This window comes from Aphelocoma coerulescens, chromosome 24 (genome assembly GCF_041296385.1).
Source record: "Aphelocoma coerulescens isolate FSJ_1873_10779 chromosome 24, UR_Acoe_1.0, whole genome shotgun sequence".
NCBI classification, from domain to species: Eukaryota; Metazoa; Chordata; class Aves; order Passeriformes; family Corvidae; genus Aphelocoma; species Aphelocoma coerulescens.
In genome coordinates, this window is record NC_091037.1 from 6,582,092 (window position 1) to 6,608,473 (window position 26,382).

The following is a 26,382-nucleotide window of genomic DNA, read 5'->3' on the forward strand; positions in this document are numbered from 1 at the left end:
TAGACAGCATGATTTCCTGGGAATGATGAGCTGGTAACACTAAGCCAGGAAATACCCACAGCATGGACAAAGTTTCCAAAGACAAAACCAAATTCACATCTAAGGTACCAAAGGACAGCTGCTTTCTTGATCCAGATTCAGGAGCATAATTAATTGGTCTGAACCTGCAGGACATTTTCCCCTCAATCACTGACATTAGGCGTGGAAAACACTGACTTCATTCGTGGTAGCCAATTTTCAAATGTAACCCAGGCTGCATTAACACCACTCTGTGCTAGAACTACATGGAATTGCTGAGGCTGGAAAAGATCTTTAAGTCCACCATTAAACTCTGTGCCCACTTGCCACACCCACACACTTTTGAACACTTCAGGAATGGTGACTCCGCCACTGCCCTGGGCAGCCCCTTCCAACGCTCAGCAGCCCTTTCCGTGAAGAAATGGTCCCTGATACCCAACTGAACCTCCCCTGGAGGTCATTCCTTGGACAAACCCCACTCCCTGCATGGTGCCTGGGCTCTGGGTTACCTCGGGGCTGTCCTTCAGGGCATCGGAGCGGGGCAGCTCTGCCAGCTGGGAGAAGCGGCGGTCGTAGATGCACAGGTGGAGGTGTTTGTCCAGCACCCGGAAATCCTCATAGCTCCTCTTCACGATCCAGCTCCTGCCCTGCACACACAGACACAGCCACACTGTCAGCAGCTCCTCACAGCACAGGTTAGCAAAGGGAAATCTGAGCACATACAGCACTTCCTCCTTGAAACATCTGAAAGCGATCAAAGTGCCTGAGTAAGATCTTCATGGTTTAATTTGCAGGTAACATTTTTGTATTTTAATTTGCAGCAGCCATTCATGCTCAAACCAGCTGTTAGTGGTCCTGGTTTAATTATTTAACCATGGGTTTGGATGTGGCCCAGCATCACGAGACCCATCCAGAGCTTTAACTTCCACCTGTCTTACAAGGATTTTGTGGCGTTTTCCTACACAAGGTGTCCCTGCACAAATGTAAATCACCAAGTGGTTGTATAAACAGTGTGAAATTAGATTCCAAACAGATTGAAGCATATAAACCCAGGGATCTGAAGGCAGGACTGAAGCTTGCAAAATTTCTGCCAGGTGCCCCAGGCAAACCTTCAGCTGAATGAAGAAAACAATCCATGATGAACAACTCTAGCTGCAGATTTATTCTTGAGTGCATATCATTTCCCCAATTAAAATATAGATAAGATACAGACGGCTCCAGGGGACAAGGAAGGGACCGTGGCAGCACGGAATAATTTACTTTGTGAAGCTTTTAATATCTAATGATGACTTTTAAATGCTCCATGGCCTATTATGATCAATAAAAAACATTGCAATAATGCAGCAGTTTACAGGTCAAAGCAGTTTATGAAGAGTCATTAATCACAGGATCCCTGAGTGCTTTGGGATGGAAGGGAACTTAAAGCCCATCCAGTGCCACCCCTGCCATGGGCAGGGACACCTTCCACTGTCCCAGGTTGCTCCAAGCCCTGTCCAACCTGGCCTTGGACACTTCCAGGGATGTGGAAGGAATCAAGGAATTCGATTGCTCCAGGTTACATGGGCACTCAGAGGCAGGGCCAAGGATTAGAAGTGACATGGGGATGCCTGGAAGTGGAGCAGAAAGCAGGGGATGGGGTGTAGGAGGAGACACAGCAGGAACAGAGCTGTAAATGGTGACCTGCTGTGCGTGGCTGGTGGGGCTCTGCCAGGTGCCCTCTCCCCTGGGATACAAAAGGCATGACCTACTCTGAATTCTCAGTCATAATTCCTCTACACTGACTTCTTTATCAGCAAAGTTCTAAGCATCAGTTTTATGTTAATATCCAAAGCCTGTGAGGCAGTTGCAGATATAAACCCTCCAATCCAGCTACATTCTGTCCCAATGATTTAAGACAACTCCACACTGTGACTGTGCCCATAAACTCTGCTTTCAGCTCATGAGAAATCACCATATTTCACAATCCTACAAAGAGGCACCTACACAGGGTAAATGCTTTGGAATTTCCACATTATGTCATTTCAGTTTTTGTCTAAAGGAGAAAAATAAAACCAGGAGTGCAAGGCTAATTCTGTTCAGGGAGCTGTCAGCCTTCCCCATTTCTCCATCTTTTGCCGTTAAGGGATTCTTGCTCTGTCACTGAGCTGCCAGTGTGACCTTCAAGGTTTAGTCACCATCATAGGGAAGAGCAGCCTGAGAAATCCCTGTGATCGTGGACCTGCCTCTGTCACCACACCACCGAACCAGGCATTTCATTCCTGCGTGACCACCCAAACAACAAAATGATCCTAAACCTGTCACTAATTCCATTGTATTTCAGTTCCAAAGGCTGGCCTGCAGCTGTGCAGTCTGGCTGCCACGAACGAGGGCAGTAAGAGTTAAATGCACCCGGGAAGCAGAGCTGGGCCAGCCCCTGCTGTGCCAGGGTGTGCAGGATCAGCCGGGTGAGCCAGTCCCACACCATCCCGGTCACGGGGCTGACAACAGCAGGAAAAGGTGATGGATGAGCAGGAACAGCTTACCCCACACCAGCAGCAGTGTCTCTGGCCCCACGGGAGGCTCCTGGAGCAAGGGCAGGCAGCAGAGCCGGAGCGCGGGAAGGGAACTGGGATCCTCGGCTCCTGCACCTCCGAACTGCAGCTCGCAGCTGCTAAGCAACCAGCAGAGCTATCCCTGAGCTCCCCCTGAGCTCTCCCTGAGCTATCCCTGAGCTATCCCTGAGCTATCCCAGAGCTATCCCTGAGTTCCCCCTGAGCTCTCCCTGAGCTATCCCTGAGCTATCCCAGAGCAGCCCAGGCTCCAGGAGAGGGATGGTGCAGGCGCCTGGAGGCCAGAACCTCATCACCATTCCCAGGTCACTCAGCCTGGGATCGTGGACGTCAGGCTCTTGTGTGAAAGGATCACAGGATATTTCATGGAATCATGGAATATCCTGAGTCAGACCCACAAGGATCATCAGTCCAACCCCTGGCCCTGCACAGACACCCCAACAGCCCCACCCTGTGCACCCCTGGCAGCGCTGTCCAAACGCTCCTGGAGCTCTGGCAGCCTCGGGGCCGTGCCCATTCCCTGGGGAGCCTGGGCAGTGCCCAGCACCCTCTGGGGGAAGAACCTTTCCCTGATACCCAGCCTGACCCTGCCCTGGCACAGCTTCAGCTGTTCCCCAGGTCCTGTCACTTCTCTCAGAAGAGCTCAGCACCTGCCCCTCCACCTTCTGGAACAGGGCTGCCAATTCCTGTCTCAGAGTGACCGTGTGCAGGCTGTGCTGGCACAGAGCAGCACATTCCATAACCACATTTCCACCCAGCAGAATGTTATTCCAACACCCTAAAGGGGAGTATTTACCAATATTCTACCATTTTAAGCCTGCCATAACTCATTTCAGAAAGCACCCATGCTTTAGGTTGGACCTGAAGTTGTAGTAAGCAAAGTATTTTGCAGATTTGGAGCATGAGTGACAAATTTTTAAGCCACATTTACATGGGATGCAATTAACTTCACAGGAAGGAATCGCTGCAGCAATTGAGGAAGGAACTGGACAATATTTAGTGCTTCCCCTCAGATCCCCAGCACAAATCACAGGAAAGCAAAGCCTGGATTCTCCCAGCCAGACTCCCAGAGAGGCACAGCCAAAGCAGCAGCAGCAACAGTGGCCTCATCCCAGACCCAAAGTACTACCAAGGTTTCCCTACACCAATACAAAAATTGTACATCCTGCCCCCATTTCCTGCAAATTCTCAAGTGCCAGAAAGGTTTGGCAAAAGGATTCTTTTTTAGTTTAGAGAGTTAATAAAATATTAGACACAAGTAAGTGCCTGTTAAGTTGGTCTCATGTTGTCAGTTGTGTTTTATAGCAAAGCTCAACATTCCTGGTGCTTCAGGCACTCACCATCCATATGGCAAAAATGTCTTCTTCACGTTTTCAATGATTCCCATAAACTGCTGCTCAAATAAATTTTTGATCAGCCTCTAATTTTCTAATTCAATAATTACTTTTCCTTAATTATTAATGGTCCTGATTCACAGAAGCATGAGCTTAAATCACATTCTCTTCAGTGGGACATAAGAAAGAGGTGAAGTTAAGCACAAAGTGATTTTCCAGATTCAGACCTTCAATTACAAACCTGGCTGTGACAAAGTTCTTTAAAATAAAAAATCAAGTATCAAGTGAAGATTTCAAAAATGCCATTAAATAGTTTCAGGATATTTAAAAGGAAAAATTGACCACCGACTTAAAAATAAGTTCCCTTGAAAAAAAAATCACAGTATTTTTTGAAATTTCTTTTTACAGAAATGTTCACAATGAAAAGCATCATGACAAATCTGGAATTTCTCACAGAATGGAAAATCTGGTCTCATCCCTACTCTTTTTCCAGCCTGATCTGTTCTCCCTTACTCTGCTGGGTCAGATTGAATGTACGACGAGAGCCTGGTGAGATTTCAGCCTCTGCACAGAGCTGCTGATTTTTTCCCGATTATCAAAGCAAGGAGAAATGTCATGCTAAAGAAATGACTGGAGATCACTGAACTGATGATTTAATTTCCAGTGAGCCAGAGATTTGAACCCTCCATCAGTGTCACCATCACTGAGAGATCACGGATCAGAGACGCTCCCGGGCTTCACTTGGCACGGGAGGAGATTGGGAGGGACAGGGATCCAGAGCCAGCTCCACAAGGAGTATTTTTAGCTCTGCTGATCAAATGGCCTGAGGAGGACGATGAGCAGCCACAGCCTGGAGTGGTTTCCTACTCCCTTAAGCTCAGTTCAATCCTGTGGCACTTGGGAAGAGCAGCAGTGTCCCTTCCCATTCTCACTCTTCCCAACCCATCCCGATTCCTGCAGCTCAGGGGCGGCTTCATTACCAACAGACAGACATTACCCACTGCAAAGCTGAGAGGAAGCAACTTTAAACCATTCCCTGCATTTCCTTCCCAGAGTCAGAACCTCACTTTGCTCCACCATCTCTCAAATGCTTCAATTATCAGTACAAAACCCGTGCTCATTTCTAAGTGGGGCTCCTCTAAATCCAGGCCAGTTCCATACACAAGTATTTGTCTGTGGGTTTAACTGTTTCCACTCGGCATCTGGCAGCAGTAACTCCTCCTGCTGTGCCCTGGGCAGCACTCAGAGCACCCAGCCTGCAAGAGAGGTCCAGCTGCTGCCAGGATTTGTGGTACCATCCATTCACAAAACTGACATGCTGAATTTTTTTATTAAAGATTTACAGATCTTCTTGCTATGTAAGAAAAACTTCTGTTTGCAGCTGGATCTGTCTCCGTGTCAGCAGACAGGACCCCATCCTGTCCACCCATCCCTCTCCAAGCCAGCCAGGCTGCCACTGAGTTCCGGCACACACAACCTTCCTGTCCCACAGTCCGACTAGGTTTGCTCTACAGCACTTAGGATTTATTTATTTTAAGTCAGGGATAGACCTTTCTCTTCTGGTTCAAATGCTTATTTCCTCAGAGAGAACACATGGATGCTCTCCTGAACCTTGCAGCCCACATGGAGAGTGACAGCAGAAAATGAGAGGAAGGTATGAGGCAAAAGTCACTTCAGTTTGACCCCTCAGTAAGAAAACACCACGGATTAAATAGCTGGAAAAGCAGCAGCATCCAGCAGGAGAGGTTAACTCTGCCATGGGTGACTCTTACAGCTGTCTGGGGCTCAGGCTCTGTATGTTATTCCAGCCTGACCCTTCAGCCCTTTCCTGCTCCAAGTCACAGTGGAAAATGGTTTAGAGATTTAGTCAAAACAGAAAGCAAGATGGATAAAATCCATCCCAGGGACTTCACCCAGGAAGTGTTTTTAGCTGGTGCCTTAGGTCGCTTTATCTACACTCAGATCTGTTTACCAAAGTGATTCCATGACTTCTGGTGTGTTATTCTAACTTGAAGAAAATTATAAATCTTTAAAACATAAAGGGAGTTTGCACTAAGGCAACATAAAAGTACTTTATTTCTGAATGAAATGCTAAAACTTCAGCACTCCACCTGGAATCACAGGACATGGAGACAAGGGAGGAACGAGCACAAGATGGAGGCAATATACAAATGTACAGAGCACAAGGCAGAGGAGAAAATTTGGTACATTTATGTGGTGAACCCTTATTAGCCTTATTCCCCAGCAGAAATTAATCTCTCAGCATTAATTATCAGTTTATTATCAATTAATTGCAGTCACTAGGAAAAAAGAGGTTTTAATGGAAACCACTGCAGATTTTCTCCCCTAAAAATTAGACTTCCTTGTGCTGCTGGATTCCAATTGCACATAGGAGCCCCCAAAGCACACGTGGGGACACAGGGCTGGGTCTGAGTGACAGCAGCGTCATCCCTGTCTGCCCTATTTGGGAAATCACCCCCTCAGGTGTGTGTGGCTCTCTGGGGGAGAAGGTGACACAGGCCATGAGCTCCAGTGGTTCCTGTGTCTCTCAGAGGAGCTTTGCCAAGAGTTAAACACTTGGCTCAGGCTTTGGGGGTGAGTGCTTTTGTTCAGGTACACAGGAGTAAGAGCCCAGCAAGACAACCCAACACAAGCAGAGTGCCTGAAACCCTAAGAGCCAGTTTTCCTCCCAGAACCAGCCCATTTCTGAATGGCAGCCTGGCAGACCTTGAACTCAACCCAGGACTGACAGCCATCACCATGTGAGTGACATCTCTGCTCTCCTGACAGGCTGCAATTTAAACACTTCCATATCCATCATCTCTTTAGCAAAATTCCACCATGGAGCAGCAGGTCAGGGGTGAGGGGAGGGTGGGCACAGCGCAGGGGGCTGCTTTTCTGCACTTCAGAAAATCACAGTCGTGACACAACAAGAGCTTGGAGCCACAAATGAAACCCTTCAGAGCCACAGAGCATAGCCCAGGGAGCTGAAATTCCACCACCCTCCAGGTAGCAGGGCAGTGAGGGGGTGTATGTACAGCTAAAAATGGATGCATGGACACTGCAGGCATTAAATACAGCTCCCTCCTTACCCCACAGCCCAAACGTGCCATAAACTGCTCTGCACCTCACCACAGAGAGAAACACAGTTCTGTCAGAGCCAGTAGCCACCAACGGCCTTTAGAGCAAAACAAACCAAAAAACCTTTGAAAATTTCTTGCCTGAGGTTATTAAAACAAAACAAAAGAAAATCACAGAATCCCAGGATGGCTTGGGTTGGGAGGAACCTTAAAGCCCATCCAGTCCCCCCCTGCCATGGGCTGGGACGCTTCCACTGTCCCAGGCTGCTCCCAGCCCCAATGTCCAGCCTGGCCTTGGGCACTGCCAGGGATCCAGGGGCAGCCACAGCTGCTCTGGGCACCCTGTGCCAGGGCCTGCCCACCCCCATAGGGAACAATTCCTTCCCAATATCCCATCTAACTCTTCATTCTGGCAGTGGGAAGCCATATCCCCCTTTCTTCCTATTTACAAGAACTTTCCAAATTCCTTGCCTGAGGTCACCTTTAGCATCAGCAGCTTTGGCAGATAGAGATCTCCATTTTCTTAAGTCTCATTTCTCAGGCAGATTACGGAAGCAAACAGCTGACTTGTGTGTATATAATATATATATATATATATATATATATATATACAGTTGGCCAGAGCACAGAAGCACATTTTTGTAAAAACAAACTACAAAGGAGAAAAGAGATTTTTTGTAGGTCCAAACCCAAAAAACTTTATTTGAAAACCCCCCATGATCCTGTCAGGGCTGCTGTGCCACAGACCAGACATCCATCGCCTCATTTACAAACAAGAGTCACTCAGGAGCATGGCAATAATGAAACCCTGCTGTGTCTGACTCTGCTCCCTTCCAGCCCCGCTCATCCCGAAACTCTGGAACGAAGCAACACTCCCAGTGTTTGGAAAACATCACTAACAGGGTAAGAAATGCCTCTGGGCAAGGTTATAGGTAAAAACCATGAGTATTTCCAGGGAAAACACTGGCAAGCAGGGGTGTTAGAGATGTACCTGATCAAGCCTCAAGGACAGAGGTTGGAAGGGTGAAACATTATTTAGAAAGCCCAAGAAACAGAAGCAGCTTTGGGGAGGTTTTGTGAACAAAGATGGAACCAAAATGGAGAAATCAGCTGCTTTTCTGGCAGCTGCAGCCATCAGTTTTAAGAAAGAGTGAAAAGTGGTGCCAAGACCCAGGAGATGAAATATTTAACAGACCATCTTCACTATCTTATATCCCTTTCAGGGACTTTGAAAAGCATAAACCACAATGTTTGAAATAAAGGCACGGTTTTAAACCCACGGATGAGTTACAAATGCACTATTTGGAAACAGAAGGTCCTTCCTAATCTGTCAAAACCTGAGGCCTTGGTGGCACAACTGCTCTACAGTCTTGGGAAATACAGTCTGTGTTTATTTCTGTTGCCTCTGTCCCCCAGCCTGTGGCACATCCTCAGTGTGACACAACTCAGAGTGACAACACCTGCTCTGTGGATTTTAACAAACTTGGGGCCCAAACCTGCTCTGTAACTCTGGGAAAGCCCAAGGAATTTAAGGAACAAGCTCAAATCAGGTTCCCCCTGAGAATTCTGTGACTGACTCCTCTAAACAAAATCTGTTTTTAATGTAACATCCAGTTGGGCAAAGCACCTCTAGCTACTGAGTGCAACAGTGGCACTCTCAGCCTTCTTATACCCAAACAACTCAATTACAAATTATCTTCAGAGTATCAGTTTAATAATCCACATGCACTCAGAATAACTGGTAGGAGAGAACTTTGGGAAACTGCTGGGATTGTGTATTTTGCCACTTGGCTCTGTGCCAGTAAATATTTGCTACAAACAGTGAAAATGATGCATATTTGATTTACCACTGAAGTACCTTTAAGACAAGATGCCCTAAGGAGGGTTAGGTTGGGTATTAAGTTTAATTTTTTTTTAATGGAAAAGGTTGTCAAACCCTGGCAGAGGCTGCCCAGAGCAGTGGTGGGTGGAGTCACATTCCCTGGAAGAGTTAAAAAAGCCGTGTTGATGTGGCACTTGGGGACATGGATTGGTGGTGGGTTGGCAGTGCTGTGGCAAAGGTTAAACTCTGTGATTTTGGAGGTCTTTTCCACCCTAAATGACTCCATGACTCGATGATCCTGCCTTTACACACACACTGTTTATTTTGATGTGGTTTCTGTGCCTTGACAGAGCCTTTTTGAAACCATCCTTTCCTGACCTGCCTGCCCTGCGTTTTTTGTTCAGTGAATCTGCTATTTGGAAGTGCAGATGTTGTTCCAAGGTCCGTGACTGTCACCTACCCTGAGGCTGAGCATCCCAACTGCACACCTGGGCTGTGTCCTGCTGCTTCCTCAGCCACCTGACACCCAGCATCACCTGCTGAGCAGAGCAGCTTTGCAGCCTTGCAGAGGGTGGGACTGGATGAAACTGTTTTAGGTGACTTGTCCTAACAGTCTGTCACCTTCCCCACGTCAACAGGTGTTAAAAATGTGTGCATGGCAAACCTCCCCATAAGGAACAAACATCAAGGCAGGAAAGAAAAACAGAATATCCACCACAGTCCTCCTCTCATTCTGGATTTGAACCAAGCCCTGCTCTTGGAAAAGTTGTAAAACAAGTAAATTGAAGGCAAAGGGCTCCTCTGCAAAGCATCTGCACTTGCTCAGTTGTGGGGAGGACTCGGTGTCTCGTCAGAACAACCCAAGTGTCCCCTTCCATTTGTGGCTGGGCCCAGCCTTGTCTCCAAAGCACCACATGAGGATCAGGAGCCCTGCCAAGATCCATCACTCACAGGGAGAAACCACAGTCCTGTCCCCATGGATTTCTGCAGTGATCCTCAGTGCCAGAGCCCAGAGCACAGTCTGGGGACAAGCAGAGATCTCTAATTCTTGCTTGTTTTCTGTCTGAAGGCAAAACGCCCAAAGGCCACAACATTAACAGACTATCATGGAGCTGTGAGAGCCTCTGCTGCTCACAAACACCCTTTCAGGACAGCACTTTCATGTGATTCTGCACTTTATCCTGACAAACAACTTTCCCTCTCGCTCATCATTCCTCTCTAGAGCAGGGACTGGCCCTTCCCTTCAGCTGGGGGTTTCCACCAGGGAAAACCATCTGAAATTGTATCAGTCACATTCCCTCTGACCAAGAACCACCCAGCAGCTCAGCCTCAGGCAGGTCTGAGGAGCTGGGAGGCTCTTGCCTTCAGGAGGTTATTTCCAGATACCCTCTTTCCCCAGAAAAACCCACCCTCAAATAAATTCCCCAGAGTATTTCCCCACTGGAGTTTCAGCACAGAAAGCCTCTGTCCCTGGCACGTTGAGGGGGCACCTTGAAGTGCACCTACATTTGCACCTGCTGAAAAAATGTGCTTTAGCACCAACAGCTCCACGACAGTTTTTATATAAAGAATTATTCCATTCAAAATCCACACATAGCTACAACACTGCATCTCATGCATCCAGAGTTAAGAAGAGAAAGAGCTGACCCCATTTCTGTCACAATACACATTTAAATAATTAAATAGAGGAAAAAAAATCCAAAGAGAGCCATGAATGGAGCAGTTAAAGACCAAAGTTTAAGGGCGACAGTAATTTTTCATGTCTCGTTACCAGTGGATGGATGGACACAGCAGAGCAGTGAAACTGCCCCTTGGCTGGGGCTGAAGGACCAGTCCCACCAGCAGGACCAGGGAATCCCAGAGCCCTAGGACACATGGATGCAGCTGGGACAGTGCAGTGCTGCTCCTGGATGGGACAAAAATCCCTTTTGCCTCAAAACTGCCATGGTGACATGTCACAACAGGACAAGAGGAAACGACCTCCAGCTATGCCAGGGGAGGGTCAGGTTGGACACCAGGAGGGATTTCTTCCTGGAAAGGGTGGTCAGGCATTGGAAGGGTGTCATGGGTTAGCAAGCATAGTCCCAGAAGGGATGTCCTTGCTAAGGGGTGCTTACAGCTTCCTCTGGGACCCGATAGAACCTATCAGCTGGCCAGTTTGAATATGGACAATTCTTTAAGCCACTTAAAGTTGTGACCGCCTCTGTGATACACACTTAAGAACAGACAAACCCCCCAAGCTCTCTCTCGTTTCTGGTGCTGGCACAGGTGGCTGCGGGCCCCGTGTGGGGGCCAGTGGGCAAGGCCAGGCCCTGCTTGGGCCAGGCCGGGCCGGGCCACAGCCATCGTGGTAGCCATGGGCCTGTTCCAGCCGTGGAACCCCCCCCCCCCCACTGCCTTGCCGTGGGCAGCCGGAGCGGCTTGGCTCTCCCCCCTCTCCACTGCAATAAGAAAAATTCAACATTCCAGCTGCAAGGCCGAGGTGAGATTAATCCTTTTATTGCTGTGAAGAGCTGAAAACCTGAGGGAAAAGAGAGGAGATGCTTAAAGCTGAAATTCTGTTGTGAAGCTATGATATATCAGAGTATCCCGTTGCAATTTCATGAAGATCTGGGGGGTGGAGTGTTCAACTCGTGAGCAATAGGCAGATGCTGCCACAGCTGTAATTTCATGAGAAGTTTGGACAGGGAGAGATGGAAGCGATGAGGACTTTGGCTCCAAATGGGAAAGGAGAAAACCTCAGTTCCTAGAGATGCTCCCAGAGATAGTCCTAGAGATGAAGATGAGGAAGACCCTTTGCTCCCAGGGAAGGAGGAGGGCCTCTGTTCTTAGAGATGAAATGCTCCCAGAGATGGGTGAAGAGAACTTTTGTTTCTGAATGGCTCAACCTTAAAATTGTACCCCAAAAACTTCAAGAGTGGACCCTCGAAAGCAGTTGTGGGAAAAGCTGCAAGTCGGGGGAAGGGACTCACATTGCAAGCAGAGAGACTCCTCTTCCTAAATGGACTGAACAATATTTGGAAGTGGCTGTCTCGTTGTGATAATGTTTTCATAGCATGAGCAAAAAGAGACTTCTCTTTCTAAATGGACTGAACAAGGTTATTATGGAAGTGGTAACAGACTGAACATCTTAAGGGTTGTCTTTACACTGTCAGTGGGAGAAGGGAGGAAGGTGGGGGGAGGAGAAGAGTTCTGAAGGTGTGGCATAATTTTTTTTCTTCTTTTAGGTCTGTTAATAAACTTCTTTATATTCTTTCAAGTTTGGTACCTGCTTTGTATTTCTCCTAATTCTTATCTCACAGAAGATAAACAGTAATGAGTATCTTGGACCAAACCCCTACACTAAATTGGTGTTTCTGCCCGGTTACAAACCCAACCCGCTACAAAGGGGCTGCCCAGGGAGGTTCCTGGAGTGCCCAAGGAACACGTGGACATGGCATTCAGTGCTCTGGGCTGGTGACAAGGTGGGGATCAGTCACAGAGCTGACTCGATGGTCTGGGAGGGCTTTTCCAACCTCAGTGACTCCATGATTCTGTGTGTGAATTAAGGATCACAGGGCAAAACCCCAGGCTGAGCTAAGGGTATGGTGAATCTGCTTTTGAAACAGGGCACAGCACACCCCAGTGTTAATCCTGCTGGATGTGAGTGCTGCCCTACCCAGTTCTGCTGGAAAACTCCAAACACCGGCCACTCAAAGCCTTGTCCTTAATACCTATTACCCCAATTACTGTGTGAATTTATCCTCCAGTGTTACCATGCCAGCTACAGAGTAATACACATTAATTATGCAGTTCAGATGCTATTCAACCCCTACAGATGCCAATTCACTTTCCCAAACCCTGGAACAGAGCCAGGTGTTTCAAAGCCCCTCCACCCTGGCTTTGGGATCTCCTGAGGTCTGAGCACAGCCCAGCAGCACCCTGCAGGCTGCCTGCCAGCTTCAGGCATTCTTGATTAATTCTCATTCCCACTGTCACTTCGTTTTTATTTACTGCTGCTGGGAGCAGGAGGCACGGAGTGTGTGACCTCAGATCCACCGGAGCACAGCACGTGGAATGATGGATTAGCAGGGTGGAAACAAGGAATTCTGCTGCTTTCTTTTGCCTAATGTGAAACAGCCCCCAATGCCTGAGAAAAGTTTAGGACAGAGGTTTCAACACATGTGCACATCTGGAAGGATGGGGTAGAAATATCCAAGCCAGAAAGGCTAATGGATTTATAAAATACCCAGGATTTGTTACCCCCAGAAGCTGTGGCTGCCCCATCCCTGGATGAACCAGACTGGAAGGGGCTTGGAGCAACCTGGAATAGTGGAAGGTGTCCCTGCCCATGGCAGGGGGTAAAACTGGGTGGGCTTTAAGTTCGTTTCCAACTCAAACTCTCCATGATTCCATTTCCAAACACCTGCACACATGAGGCACCGAATTCGTGGGCAACTGTCAGTGGAAGTTTCATTTCTCCAGTCATCTTCAGGCAAGTGGTGCCAAGAGGCAGAAAAGAAGAACAGAAAACAAGGCAGGGGAAAGGTCGTGATGGTGACCAGCATTTTAATGCATCTGAAAGCAGAGCAGATTTTGTGAGTCCTGCTGAGCACACACAGGCTGGCCCTGACCACGGGGTGAGGACACACAGGGGCTGCATCATGTGAAAATTTACTGTTTAATAAAAGCACCCACTAATTGCTTTTGTTTTGTTTAGCAAAATCCTAAATCAAGGCAGAAAATCGTATACAAGCATGGAGAAGGAGGTTAACACACATTCTGAAGACAGATTTTGCACTGGGTAGGATCCACCTGGATGCTCCACACAGATACATCCCTTTAACAAACATGTGAGAGCTTTCCCCTCTCTGTCTTTCTGTAAGTATATAAAGCACACAGAAGAAGATCTGTGTGTTAGAATCTGTCCTTTAGTCATCTGTTTAAAGAGCTTTTCACAGGAGCAAAGTAGCACTTACTCAGTTCCTGTTCTCCAGGTGCTTGAGCTTCAATCAGAAACTATTAGTAAAGAACAAGCCTTCAAGACAAAAAACCCAGCCATACTTTGAATGTTTGACTCAAAAATCCTCCTGCAAGCAATTTGTGGTTCCAGCCTGGACCATTCCAGGCAGCCAGAAGCAGCAAACCACACTTGAGACATTGCTCCTCTGACTAAGACATCGCCCCTGTGGGAAGTATCTTCCACTCTCCCCTCCCCACAAATCACCCGGGGTGGGGAGTCCTGCCTGCTCTTCCTCCTTGGAGCCTGTTTTTCCTGGCATTCCCTCCTGTGCCCTTCAGACACTCATTATTGTACAGGGAATGTGGGATGGGGATGCCTTCAGAGCTGGGCAAATCCTGCTCTTCAAACAGAAGGTGCCCAGCTCGAATCTCCTGCAGGGCAGAGCTGGGACAAGCAGCTGAGGTTTGGGGCAGTGTCTTCCTCTGTGCATCAGAGACCTGATTCCATCCATCAGAGCAAACACAGCCCAGACAGCAGCACTGCTGGAACCAGGAACAGGACAGGGCACAGCACTGGGCATCCCGGGCTATGGGAATGGCTCAGCTCCTGCCAGCCTGAAAATGGGAGCAGGAAAATGGAGAAAACCATTGGACCATGAGAATACCTGCTCTGGGAACTGCCTTAGAAACGTGCCAGTGCTGGAGCAGAAAAAGGCTTCCTTTGTTGGCACTATCCCCTGGAAAGCGGGAGCAGGAAAGGTGCTGGGGCTGGGCTGGCATCACAGCAGTCAGCCTGTGTTTAATCCCCAAGATTGTGCCAGCCCCAGCTCATGCCTGTGCAGTCTGACATCCCTGCTTAGCAGTGCCTGTCAGCCCTGCCCCAACAATCCACCTGTGAGCATGGACATGAGCAGCAGAAGCCTTGGGAATGGCTGGAGGTTACGTGAACATCTCCACAGCCAGTCCTCGTTCTCTCCCTGCCACTCAAAATGTCACCAAAAATGATGCTTGAGGTGTTCAAACACCACAAATTTCACACTGTAAACAGTATTTACAAGTTTCTTTTATTTTTCAGAACAAAAGCTGAGACTGGGAATTCTTCTGTCGTAATATTGAACTAAGTACACAGGGAGGTGCTGTAATGTCACACAGACAAACCCCAAAACATCCAAAAGGCACATTTCCAGCCTTCCTTACAAGCTGCCTGGATTAGCCCATCCCAGCCTTTCTGCAGGCTCTGACTTGTGCTAATTTATTCTCCACACACCAGGTAACCCCTTTTAAATGTGGTTCAGACCATGTCAATTCTTTGCTTATCCCAGTGGAAACTCACAAGGATTGCAAACATTGTCCAAGGACCCTCACAGCACCAGGTACAATATGAATTCCTACAGGTCTCAGCTGTCCCCTGTGCTCCTTCAGGGACCACAGGGATTATCAGTTACTGTCTCCAGGTTCAGAGGGTTCAGTCCTCACATCACTGTTTCAGGATTTGACCCTTTTATTTTAACAACATCACTATTTTCACAGCAGTCCTGAAATAGCCATCTTCTAGAAATGTAAGTTCAGTGCAATCTTACTTGGAAAAGAAAGGAAAATCCACCTGCATTGCTGAAAAAAAACCAAACCAAACCCTCCTATCATTGGCTCTTCCCAATAGGATTTAATTCCCTCCCTTTGTCATTTCCTAGTTTTCATGTTTAAATTTTTCCACAGGAATCAAAAGAAGAATCCTATCTCTCCTCTTTTCTGAAACAGCTCTCTATATATTCCCACTGCTCCATAAGAGCTAATAAACTGGATTAAGTTTTTGAGGTTTTTAAGTAGAAGAGAAGCTGAGCAGAGACTTAACCCCCCCTCCAAACCTTGCACAAAGCCTGGATTTCACAAGCTGACTTGCAGCACAAATACACCTCCCAGAGAATGCTTTTTCAAACCTTATCTGGGAAGGTTTTGCAAAATAAGCATCAAGCTTATATAAGTGGTGTAATTCTCTTTACACCACTAAAATGATACTTACAGATGGGAAAGAGTGGGGTAGAATTCCCTCAGTGTAAGTAGCTGTGTCCTGCCAAACCCAGCCAAGGCTGAGATGGATGTTTGAAATATCTGCTGCTCAAAAGCTTTGCTTTGCTGCCTGCTCCAGAGGGAAATGACACAGTAAATGCCACTGATGGGCCCCAGCACACAGGGTGGGACTGCACAGCCCAAACTGGGCAAGGCCCAGCACTGAACCCCAAACCCACGGGTTTAACTTATTTCTCTAAGTCTGGAATCCAAAGTTGCCAGGACGGCAACACCCTCACTCTCTGCTATCTGCTTCTGCAACAAAGCACAGCTGTTTGAAAGCTTTCACATTTCTGTGGATCCAGCCTCACTGACAGAATTCCCTGTGTCCATCTGAGCAATCCAGGATATTGCTCAGGCTGCTGCAGTGGCTGAACACCAATGCTGGAAGCACATCCAAAGGGTGAGGAAAGCCAAATTTGGTTTTCAGGTTTTTTTCCTCCCTCCTTCAATATTTTTGGCCTGATCCAGCTGCGTCCTGCCAAAATCTGTCCCCGCTGCACCATCATTCCATGAGCTATTTCACACCTCCCATTCCATTCTCATGTGGAGCCAAATCCACACAGACACTGCTGGTGTCCAACATGTGATGGAATGGAATCTTCCCCTGGGCACTGGGAGAGGCCATGGGATGTCAGGGGTGAGGTATCTCCATGGCAGAAATGGTGCTCAGCTGTGCAGTTCCTTCCATGCCTTCCTGGTCATTGGATCCAGATGTCACAAGCTTCTCAGCTTTCTATGGATCTGAGAGACAGGGACATGGAGTAATATGGGAGAGGGTGATCACTTGGGGGAGGGAGAAGCTCGAGCTAGCCAGGTAGAGTACTTTAAAACAGAAGAAAAAGAGAAAAAAAAGAGAAAAAAGAAGAAAAAATACAGGAAAAGTAAGGAGAAAAGGAAAAAGAGAAAAGGGAAAGGGGGAAAGAAGAAAAGGGGAAGACAGAAAGGGGGAAAAGGGGAAAGAGAAAAAGGAGAAAGAAAAAAGGGAATGAGGAAAAAGGGAAAGGGAAAGAGGAAAAGGGAAAGAAAAGAAGGTAAAAATAAAAGGAAAAAAAAAAGGAAGAAAGGAAGACAAAGGTGGCTGGTTCTATGCCCATCCTTTAAAGGGATGAAGCCAATTCCCAGTGTTTCCATTTGAGTTCAGTCAAACACTGAGAGGGAAGGGAAGGGGGAAGGGGGGGGGTGGGAAGGGAGAGGGGGAAGGGGGGGGTGGGAAGGGGAAAGGGGAAAGGGGAAAGGGGAAAGGGGAAAGGGGAAAGGGGAAAGGGGAAAGGGGAAAGGGGAAAGGGAAGGAAATTTCTCAGGAGCTGGGCCTGCAGAGGAGCAATTCCCTTTGCCAGGCTCAGAATTTCAACCACTGTCCCACACAGATGAAATCCATCTGTACCCTCAGACACATCCCTGCAAAGCACTGGAGAGTGGGAGTGAGGTGCCAGAGGAGTGGGGACAGGCCTCACCTCCATCCTGCCCCATCCCAGCTCTCTGCTGCTCCTGAGGCTCCCTCCTGCACAGGGACATTCTGCAGGCTTTGGGACACACTTATACCTGAGGCACCCAGTGAACTTCTGCAGGTGTAGTAGGGTGGGGGAAGGACCAGAAGTGATGTACTCTGGAGCTAGAGGAAAACTGCCACATTCTCCAGGCTCACCTGCAACAGCCAGGGAATAACCCCGGGCTCATCCCTCCAAATAAGCACTGCAAATGTGTCCCAAATGTGAGTGCTCGAAACACTGAAATTCCAGTTTCCTACAGTCCCCTGGAACTCCCTTTCCCAGGCACTGCCCTGCCCGTGGCTGGACACAGACGTGTATGTGCCCGCCCTCAGGGTTTGCTGTGCTGCTTGCCAGCCTGGGCTGCTGGCCTGGGAAGTGCCACTTTTGTGCCAGACTGGCTCCAGGGGGTTACAACAGTCCTGGAAAATTCCCAAACACTGGCAAATTTGAGAGATGTCCACTTGGAACCTCCCTTCCCTCTCCCAAGAGCACATTTATAAACACGTACAGGAACACATGAAAGCTGCCCACAGAGGGGAATTCCCTGCTGGAATTAACCCTGCTGGAGCTCAGCTTGGCCAGGCTCCATCTCCAGAACAGAGCGAGAGGCTCTGCTCTCTGGGATGTGGGATGCTCTGCTCCATAGGATGCAGGATGCTCTGTTCCTCGGGATGAAGGATGCTGTGTTTGTGTTCCTCAGCCCTCACAACAGCCCACTCTGAGCACAGAGCTGAGGCAGCAGAGCAGGGACACTGCAGATTCACCCCGTCTGTGTGCACTCGTTGATAAGAGGGACGCTCAGGTGCTGAGGTGAATCATGGAAAGAGCTGCTATCCTAAACCCAGGAAAACACCCAAACCCAGGCAGTAACTGCACTGAACCTGCCCCTGCCCTGCATCTCCCACAGAGGGGGACTCACTGAGCATATTAAAACACACCCATTATGTAGCGTTTTACGAAGTCACACAGATCAGCAGGTGGAGAATTTGTGGGACAGAGCAGCAGATCCCTCTGCCCAAAGCATCCTGAGATGAGAATTCCACACCAGGTGTCTGGGTGCAGCACACTGTGGTAACAAACCCCTGGCTGGGATTCTCCCTGTCCAGGTGTCTGTGTCCCCCCAAAGTGCCCTCAGCCTGGGCACACCCACTGCTGTCTCTGGGCTCATCCCTGGGCATCAGCGAGGAGTCTTTGCTTCACATTCTCCATTTTCTCCCCTCAATGCTTCTCCTCTCCTACAACGTGCCGGTGGCAGCACCACAGGCAGTATCCCTGGGGGACTGAGCCAGGGAAGAGATGGAGAACCCCAACCACACCACAGGGAAGTGTCACACCACAGTATTCTGGGGCTCTGTTGGAAAGAGAATGAAACCCAGGCTGGGGAGAGGAAACAGGGCATTTACCTGACATGAGATCTGCACCAGGTACACGAGTTCCTTGGACTCACAGCCATTCCTCGTTACTTCGTTCTGTTCCTCCGGGAGCGAAAGCTGCAGAGACAGGGAGGGGAGAGAGAGAAGAGCAGGTCAGTGAGGGGGATAAACCAGGCACACCATGGCACATGGAGCACAACATCCACACCAGCCAGCTCCAAGACGTGTCTGGGCTCAGGGAATCGGGGAATCATCAGGCAAGGGCTTGTCTGGCTGGAGCTGCCCCAGGGGAGACTCTCCTGGATTCTGGCACCTCACCTGACAGGTTAAAAATAAAAACACGGTTCAAAAATAAAACAATTATGGGGAGGCAAACTGTTCAAGGCAGGATTAAACCTCCAGCTTAGAAGTCTGCAAAATTAATTGTTCACTGAAAATATCTCTATAAATATTCATGGCTAGTGAATATAGAACAGTGCTTCTCCCTACCCCCTTCCTACATTTTATTTATTTTTTTATTTTATACATTCAGGCAGACATTAGATAATAAAACGTATCTCCTAATTTCAGTGTTGTCAAGCAATTCACCCCAGCAGAGCTTTATGGCACCATTCATCACACCCAGAGTCATTAACTGCATCATCAGGATGTGTGCGAGTGAGAGCAGAGAGGAGAGATTTCACTGTCTCATTCCTGCACAGGGACCAAGCCCGGAGCATGCCACTCCTGGCCCTGTTATCCCCTTAGTCTTGATATCCTGCACTGAAAATGGCTTATGTTTAATGATTTTCTCTGAGAACAGAAATTACAAATCATCGTAAGCAAATTAAGACTGTTTGCAAAGCAAATAAATAAAGGAAATGTGTACATAAAACTTAAAAGGCTGTAAAAAAATCCTAATTAGCCAAGAGCAAAAAAATCCTGAAACAAATAAAAGCAGAAATGAAAGAAAGGCTGAGGAGAAGAATCCCAAGTTGATGTATTCAATGAATGTAAGCAAGGAAAATCAGAAGTGGGGAGTGAGAGACACCTCATGAAAGAGAGACAAAGAAGGCAAAGTTCTCTCCACACAAATGACCATGACACCTGGAATTAATTTAACTTTGTTCTGCCACAATCTCCCTTCTCTCTGCAAGGAAGTCCCACAGCACATGGATTCAGCCCTCTCCCTCCACCAACCCAACTCCTGCAATACTAATTTCTTTTCTGATGGCTGTAGACAGGTAATTAACAACATTCCTGGACCAAATAAGGTCTTTGGACTTGTACAATTTATTATCAGCCTAGGCTGCTGCCATTAATGTGATTAAACACAACCACTGCTTCTGTATTGCACCTTCCCCCCATCTCTGTCATCATTCTTTGCTATCAAATGTCACATTTGAAGTGCTACTGAGTTTTGAAACTACAGCCAAAGGAAACCCAAAGCAAGCAGTAGAGGAAGGCTTACACATGCTGGAGATATTTTCCATGTTTGCCAGGCATGAGGAGCTCCAGTTCAAAGAGGCCACAAAGATGATCCAAAGGCTGGAGCAGCCCTTCTGTAAAGAAAGGCTGAGAGAATTGGAAGTGTTCAGCCTGGAAAAGAGAAGGCTCCAGGGAGAGCTTAGAGCCCCTTGCAGGGCCTAAAGGGGCTCCAGGAGAGCTGGAGAGGGACTGGGGACAAGGCATGGAGGGACAGGACACAGGGAATGGCTTCCCAGTGCCAGAGGGCAGGGATGGATGGGATATTGTTCCCTGAGAGGGTGGGCAGGCCCTGGCACAGGGTGCCCAGAGCAGCTGTGGCTGCCCCTGGATCCCTGGCAGTGCCCAAGGCCAGGCTGGACATTGGGGCTTGGAGCAGCCTGGGCTGGTGGGAGGTGTCCCTGCCCGTGGCAGGGGGTGGAACTGGATGGGCTTTAAGGGCTCTTCCAACCCAACCCATTCTGGGATTCTATGAATTAAATGTGGGTTTCCTACTCCTGGAGAAAGGTTTCCATCCTTACTCTCCCCTGTGCTCACCGAGGGCACACAAACCTCCCAGCCCCAAGGGAATTTCAGGTGTCCCTTCACTGAGTGTATCAATGCCAAAGCTCATCACCGCAGGCCCCTGAAAAAACAACAGCCAGGCAACAAAATCACCAGAGCTCCCTGGAAGGAATTCAGGGCCTGATTCTGTGCAGCAGAACGTGGGGTAGAGAAAGGCACAGGGTGAGTTAGGATGGGTTGAGTTCATCCCCTTCCCTCTCACACACGGCCACCAGGCCGGGCTCCAGCCTCGCCAGGGCTCTGCACAGACTCCTCAGGAGAGCAGCAGTGTGTCAGCTGCAGGTGTGGGGTCCATGTGTGTAGGACACTGAGGAACAGCAAACCCCATTCCCAGGGCACACCCGCCTGAGGACCATCCTGCTGATGCACACTCAGGGAGTTTGCACCCTCCCAGGCAGCCCCGCTTCAGTCACTGTTCAGACAAACTCACCGTGGGGAGAGGTGACATCTCAGCCCACTGATGGGCCCTACATCCCTGCAGCTGTCTCGTTTGAGAGGGGAGTTGTAAAAACCAGCTGAACACTGCTCCCCTCCCACAGGCAGCCTCGTGCTGACTGAGACAGAGACAGAAACTGTTTACACAGGAAAGTCTATTGGCTTTATCCTGCCATCCAGCTGTCCTCACATCAAAATGCCCCCAAAGATGAATATTCGCTCATGTTCCCAGTCCCCATGTGGTTCAGTTTGTATTTTGTTTTGTCAACAGACATGCACCAAAGCTCTCCCAAAAATCGTGGATGTCCTGTCATTTAAAAGCCTTTCCTGCTGCAGCATCCCTTATAAACAGAATATCCTGGAAAGCACAGTGGCCCCCAGGCTTGATTTGAAATCCAAGCACAAAGCAAAGGCCTCTCCTGACCTTACTGGACTCTGGACATGACTCACAGGCAGAATTTGGTTGGCTTCAAAGTGGGACATTGATTTTTGTGTTCTTAAAGAACAGCGGGGCCTGGTGGATATCCCTGTAACTGTGCCAATGTGTTTTCCTGATGTAAATAATCTAAATAGCATTTATGTAAATAGCATTTATGGCAACTGATCAGAGTTAAACAGCATATACTTTATAATAGATAATCTGCAGTGTTCCTTCTTCACATTGAAATTGGCTGTCAAAGCTTCTGAGCCTGACGAACAATTATGATGCATTAGGTCCCATTAGGTTCATTTATTGTTGGAATACATATACTTAGCTAGGATGAGTGGATATGACCGATTTCATAAATTACATTTAGAGTATCCTCAACTTTTCACTGGCAGCATTTCATGATATGCAAAGAAAGCCTTAAAAATGGTCACGCTACACTTTATGGGTAATTGCAAACACCACAGAATCAGGGAATCCCAGAATGGTTTGGGCTGGAAGGGACCTTAAAGCTCATCCAGTTCCTTGGGCAGGGACACCTCCCACTGTCCCAGGTTGCTCCAAGCTGGCCTTGGGCACTTCCAGGGATGGGGCAGCCACAGCTTCTCTGGGCAACAGTGCCAAGGCATTGCTCAGATTTGCTTTTACACAGCTGGGGACAAGTTTGGGAGTCTCCCCCCTGCTTCCTGCACACACCCACTGAGAACTGATGATGAATTCAACACAGATCATTTTTCCTCTACCAGCAAACTGGTACCACAAACTTTTGGCTCTTTTTGCCCAAAAGAGCAGTGCTTGCTGGCCAAGACTTTGCTGATCACATATATAGGGAGGTAAAAATGCTTCTAGTTCATGTCTGAGACAGAGGCTCATCTCTGGCAAGCTGGGTGATAAGGGCACTGATAACAGGGGTCTCCTGCAGAGCAAAATTTATTGGTCATTCCTCTTGTAGGGAAGAACAGTGGCAAAGAAGGAGGCTGAGTTACGATATGGCACATTCAGAATTAAAAATAATTAAAAATGACCCTTGAGATCTGTGCAATCATTTTTTACTTCCAGCCATTGCAGTCTTGTGTGCTCCTCTTACAAACCGCAAAAGCTGTGAAAAATCATCTCAGGGAAAGCACTACATAAATCTGTTGACAGGACTGGGATTGTTGGCTACTAACAAAGTGCCAAATCCTGGCCAGGTAAGACCTGGTGCCCCTGAGCCCCAGACATCAAAGGAAGCTCAGCTTTAACTTTCATCTCCTTGTTTCCTGAGTGATGTCAATTCCATCATCCAGCTCTCCCAGTGAAAGCATAATTTGTGAGAAGCCTGGGAAGCATAGATTTGATTTGTCTGTGGGACTTAATTCAACTTCTGCTTCATAAAGCCATGAACACACTGATCTCACTCATGCACATCACAGCCAGTGAGTAACACAGAGCTGCAGCAGAGAGCTCACAATAAAACTGAAATATGTAAAAAAGAGAAAAGGAACATAAAAGAAAAGAAAAAGCCCGAAGAAACCCCCCTCCCCAACAGAATTAGAGTTAAGGTTAGAATTTAATGGGGGAGGCATTCAGTAATTAGATGATAATTAATTAATGAGAACTGTAAGCTAGAAAAATAATCTTGATTCCAAATAGAAGGAGCAGATCATCCTTCCCAAACAGTGTAAACTTTTAGTAAACTTTAATTAATCTAATTCACTGACACCTCATCTCCTGTCAGAGGTGTGGAGCTACACTGACCTGGGACACAGCCAGGGAATAACACTCCAGAGAGCAGCAAAACCCTGTAAAATAACTCCTACAATTCCTGGAGTTGATTTCAGTCTCCCACACAGCACCTGCCAAGTTTCATCTCAATTTCTTGGGTAACGATGCCCTGAGTGGGAGCCAGCAGAGAGCCAAGACCTGGGCAGGTGATGCTGTGTTTGCACACCAGGACTGCTCCTTCAAGAGGCTTTAGGGACACTGTTGGTGCAAACAGGAGCTATTCCTGGGAAATACTGGGACAATCACAAATATCCATCAGCAATCTGAGCTGACAGAGGCACTTCTGGCATCTCTCACAGACGGTGACAGAAACCTGTCCTTGGCCCTGACCTGAGAGTTTCTTGTGGAAAACACACATTTCATGGCCAGTCAAAGGAATTACGGGGAATCCCAGAATTGTTGAGGCTGGAAAAGCCTCTGAGATCATGGAGTCCAACTGCTTCTCCAGCACTGCCAATGCCACCACTGACCCACGTCCACAAGTGTCACATCCACATGGATTTGAAATCCCTCTGGGGGTGGGAACTCCACCACTGGCCCTGGGCAGCTGTGCCAGGGCTGGACAGCCCTTTCCAGGAAGAAATTTTCCCCAATATCCACCCTGAGCCTCCCCTGGCCCAGCCTGAGGCCGTTCCCTCTCCTCCTGTCCCTGTTCCCTGGCAGCAGAGCCCGACCCCCCCGGCTGCCCCCTCCTGTCAGGGACTTGTGCAGAGCCACAAGGGCCCCCCTGAGCCTCCTTTGCTCCAGCCTGAGCCCCTTTCCCAGCTCCCTGGACATAAAATGAACACAACTGCTCTCTACAGCTCTTTCTCTATGCTTCAAAATATTAATTATTTAATATTAATTACCGCTATTTAAAACAATATTATTCACCTAATATATATAATGATGTTGTAGTATATATCTAAATATATGCATATAAATGTGAGTACATTATTTGTATAATAAATATTATTATATTCATATAATAAATTACATCTCTAAGATAATAAACATATATTTATATCCTTAATATAAATTAGTTATTATAAGGTAAAGTCCAAGCAAGTTGAGCCTCATTAGCAGTCCCTCTCCCCTGTGATCTAACACAACCAACTGGCAGAATCTGGCCCAGTGATCCAGGTGGGATGAGGAGCTCACATCTGTAGGAATCTCCAGGAGACAAGGGATGGCAGGAACTCTGACCACAGCTTTAGCCAGGAGTTTTAAGTCAGTGGAAAGGCTGCTGCTTTTCCTGGCAGAGGTTGTGTCATTGTTCCAAGGAAAGCTGGTGATCTTGCATGTTTTCCCAGGATGGAATTCCAGGTTAAATCCCTGGGGAAGGCAGCCAGACACAGGCGATGGGAATTACTGCCGCTCACACTCAGCCATGGCAAAAGCTCATCAAGCCTCCAGAGCACTGTTACACCTGATAACTTCTTTCTGACAGTATTAGGAATAACTTTTCTTTCCCCTTCCTAAACCACCACACTTTAATGTCTGTTAATTTATGTTGTTTGTGCACTTTAGCAAATCAAACGAGGTCAAAGTCCCAGGACCAGCGGCACCTTCACGCAATGTGTGCACTGGGTGCAAGCCTGTCTGGTGGCCAAGGGCAAGGAGCAGGAGGCTCATTTCCCTGTGAAACATCGCTATGTTTGATTAAAAAACAGTAATTCTAAGACCCAAATATCCTTGGGACGAATCCTGAAGAAATTAAAAGCTAATTAAACTCTGAGATGCTGCCTCATTATAAGGAAAAGCTGTGACCACATATCTCAGCTCCAGTCACCAACAGCCAGTTCCTGCACTAGTTCCTAAATTATCCTGCTGACCCAAGCCCCACTTCACCCTCATTACCCAGGCCATTACTCAGAGCAGCTTGTCTGGTAATGGGGCATCTTCCAGACCTGCCTTTTGATACATGTAAAGATTTTATTTTATTATATTTGAAATTTTAGGTTGGCAAATCTTCTCAAACAGGGAAACATTTTCTACCTAATTATTCTGACAGCATAAATGTATTTATCTGGCCTATTTTGACTCACTCCAGCTTTATCTTGCTAAATGTACTAGTTATCCTCCCACACACTTCCTATCTTCTCCCGTTTTCCCTTCTCATCCTCAATTGTGGCTTCAGAGCAGGAAAAGAACATTTTCCACAGAGTGGTTTCTTTACCCAAGCGTAAATATCCTGAAGTAATGATCAAAGTAAAGACAAGAAAGCCCCGTTTAAAGAGTATTTTTCTATCTGACTCTCCTTTTTTCCCCTGCTATTCTAAATCACCTCTCTGACAACTCCAACACAGCAAAACTCAAAGCAGCAAAAAACACACAGAAAATCAAATAGGGCTTGATAAGAGTAAAAAGGAAAATGCACCTCCTGTAATGCCACACAATCACTACTCCAGGCTCCCCAGGGTGTGAGTAAATCCTTTGCTGCACGTCGTCTGAACCATGTGGAATGCTGGGCCTTATCCCTGGACAATCCATGGAGCACCAGGGGCCTGCCCAGCCACACTCAGCCACCACCAGCAGCAAGCTGAGCAGAGTTCCAAGCACAGCTCCCCCTGACCAAAATCAGCTGGATTTTGATCTCTAAGGACTCTTCCAAACCCAAGCATTCTGTGTTACTTGGGTTTCCACACCTGTTTTGTATGGAGTGTGAGATACCTTTGTGTGGAAGGGTTTGGATGCTGGAATTAAACTCCACAGCACCTCTGCAGTAAAGAGGGAAAACATCTCCATGGAGAGATCTTCTCTGGTGCCCAGTGACACCACACAAGGGAACGGCTGGAGCTGTGCCAGGGGAGGGCTAGGATGGATTTTGGGAAAAGGTTCTTCCCCCAGAGGGTGCTGGGCACTGCCCAGGCTCCCCAGGGAATGGGCACAGCCCCGAGGCTGCCAGAGCTGCAGGAGCGTTGGGACAGCGCTGCCAGGGATGCCCAGGGTGGGGCTGTTGGAGTGTCTGTGCAGGGCCAGGGGTGCGACTGGATGATCCTGGCGAGTCCGTTCCAGCTCAGGATATTCTGTGATCTCTGACATCCTGTCTTCTCCCCATGGATTGAGCAC

General features: G+C 47.9%; 1 protein-coding gene across 17 annotated transcripts in view; it reads right to left on the minus strand.

Annotated features, from left to right (window-relative positions):
• Nucleotides 1-26,382, minus strand: part of ARHGAP32 (Rho GTPase activating protein 32) — a 233,977-nt gene that overhangs the window by 77,671 nt on the left and 129,924 nt on the right. For 16 of the 17 annotated variants that reach the window (XM_068994507.1, XM_068994508.1, XM_068994502.1 and 13 more), the window contains 2 exons: nt 18,708-18,794; nt 528-665 (listed from right to left, as the gene is read on the minus strand). In XM_068994507.1, coding sequence (XP_068850608.1) covers nt 528-665; nt 18,708-18,794 — 225 coding nt within the window. Of the gene's footprint in view, nt 1-527; nt 666-741; nt 773-18,707; nt 18,795-26,382 lie in introns of those variants that run through there. The other variant, XM_068994514.1, reaches the window with a different exon arrangement.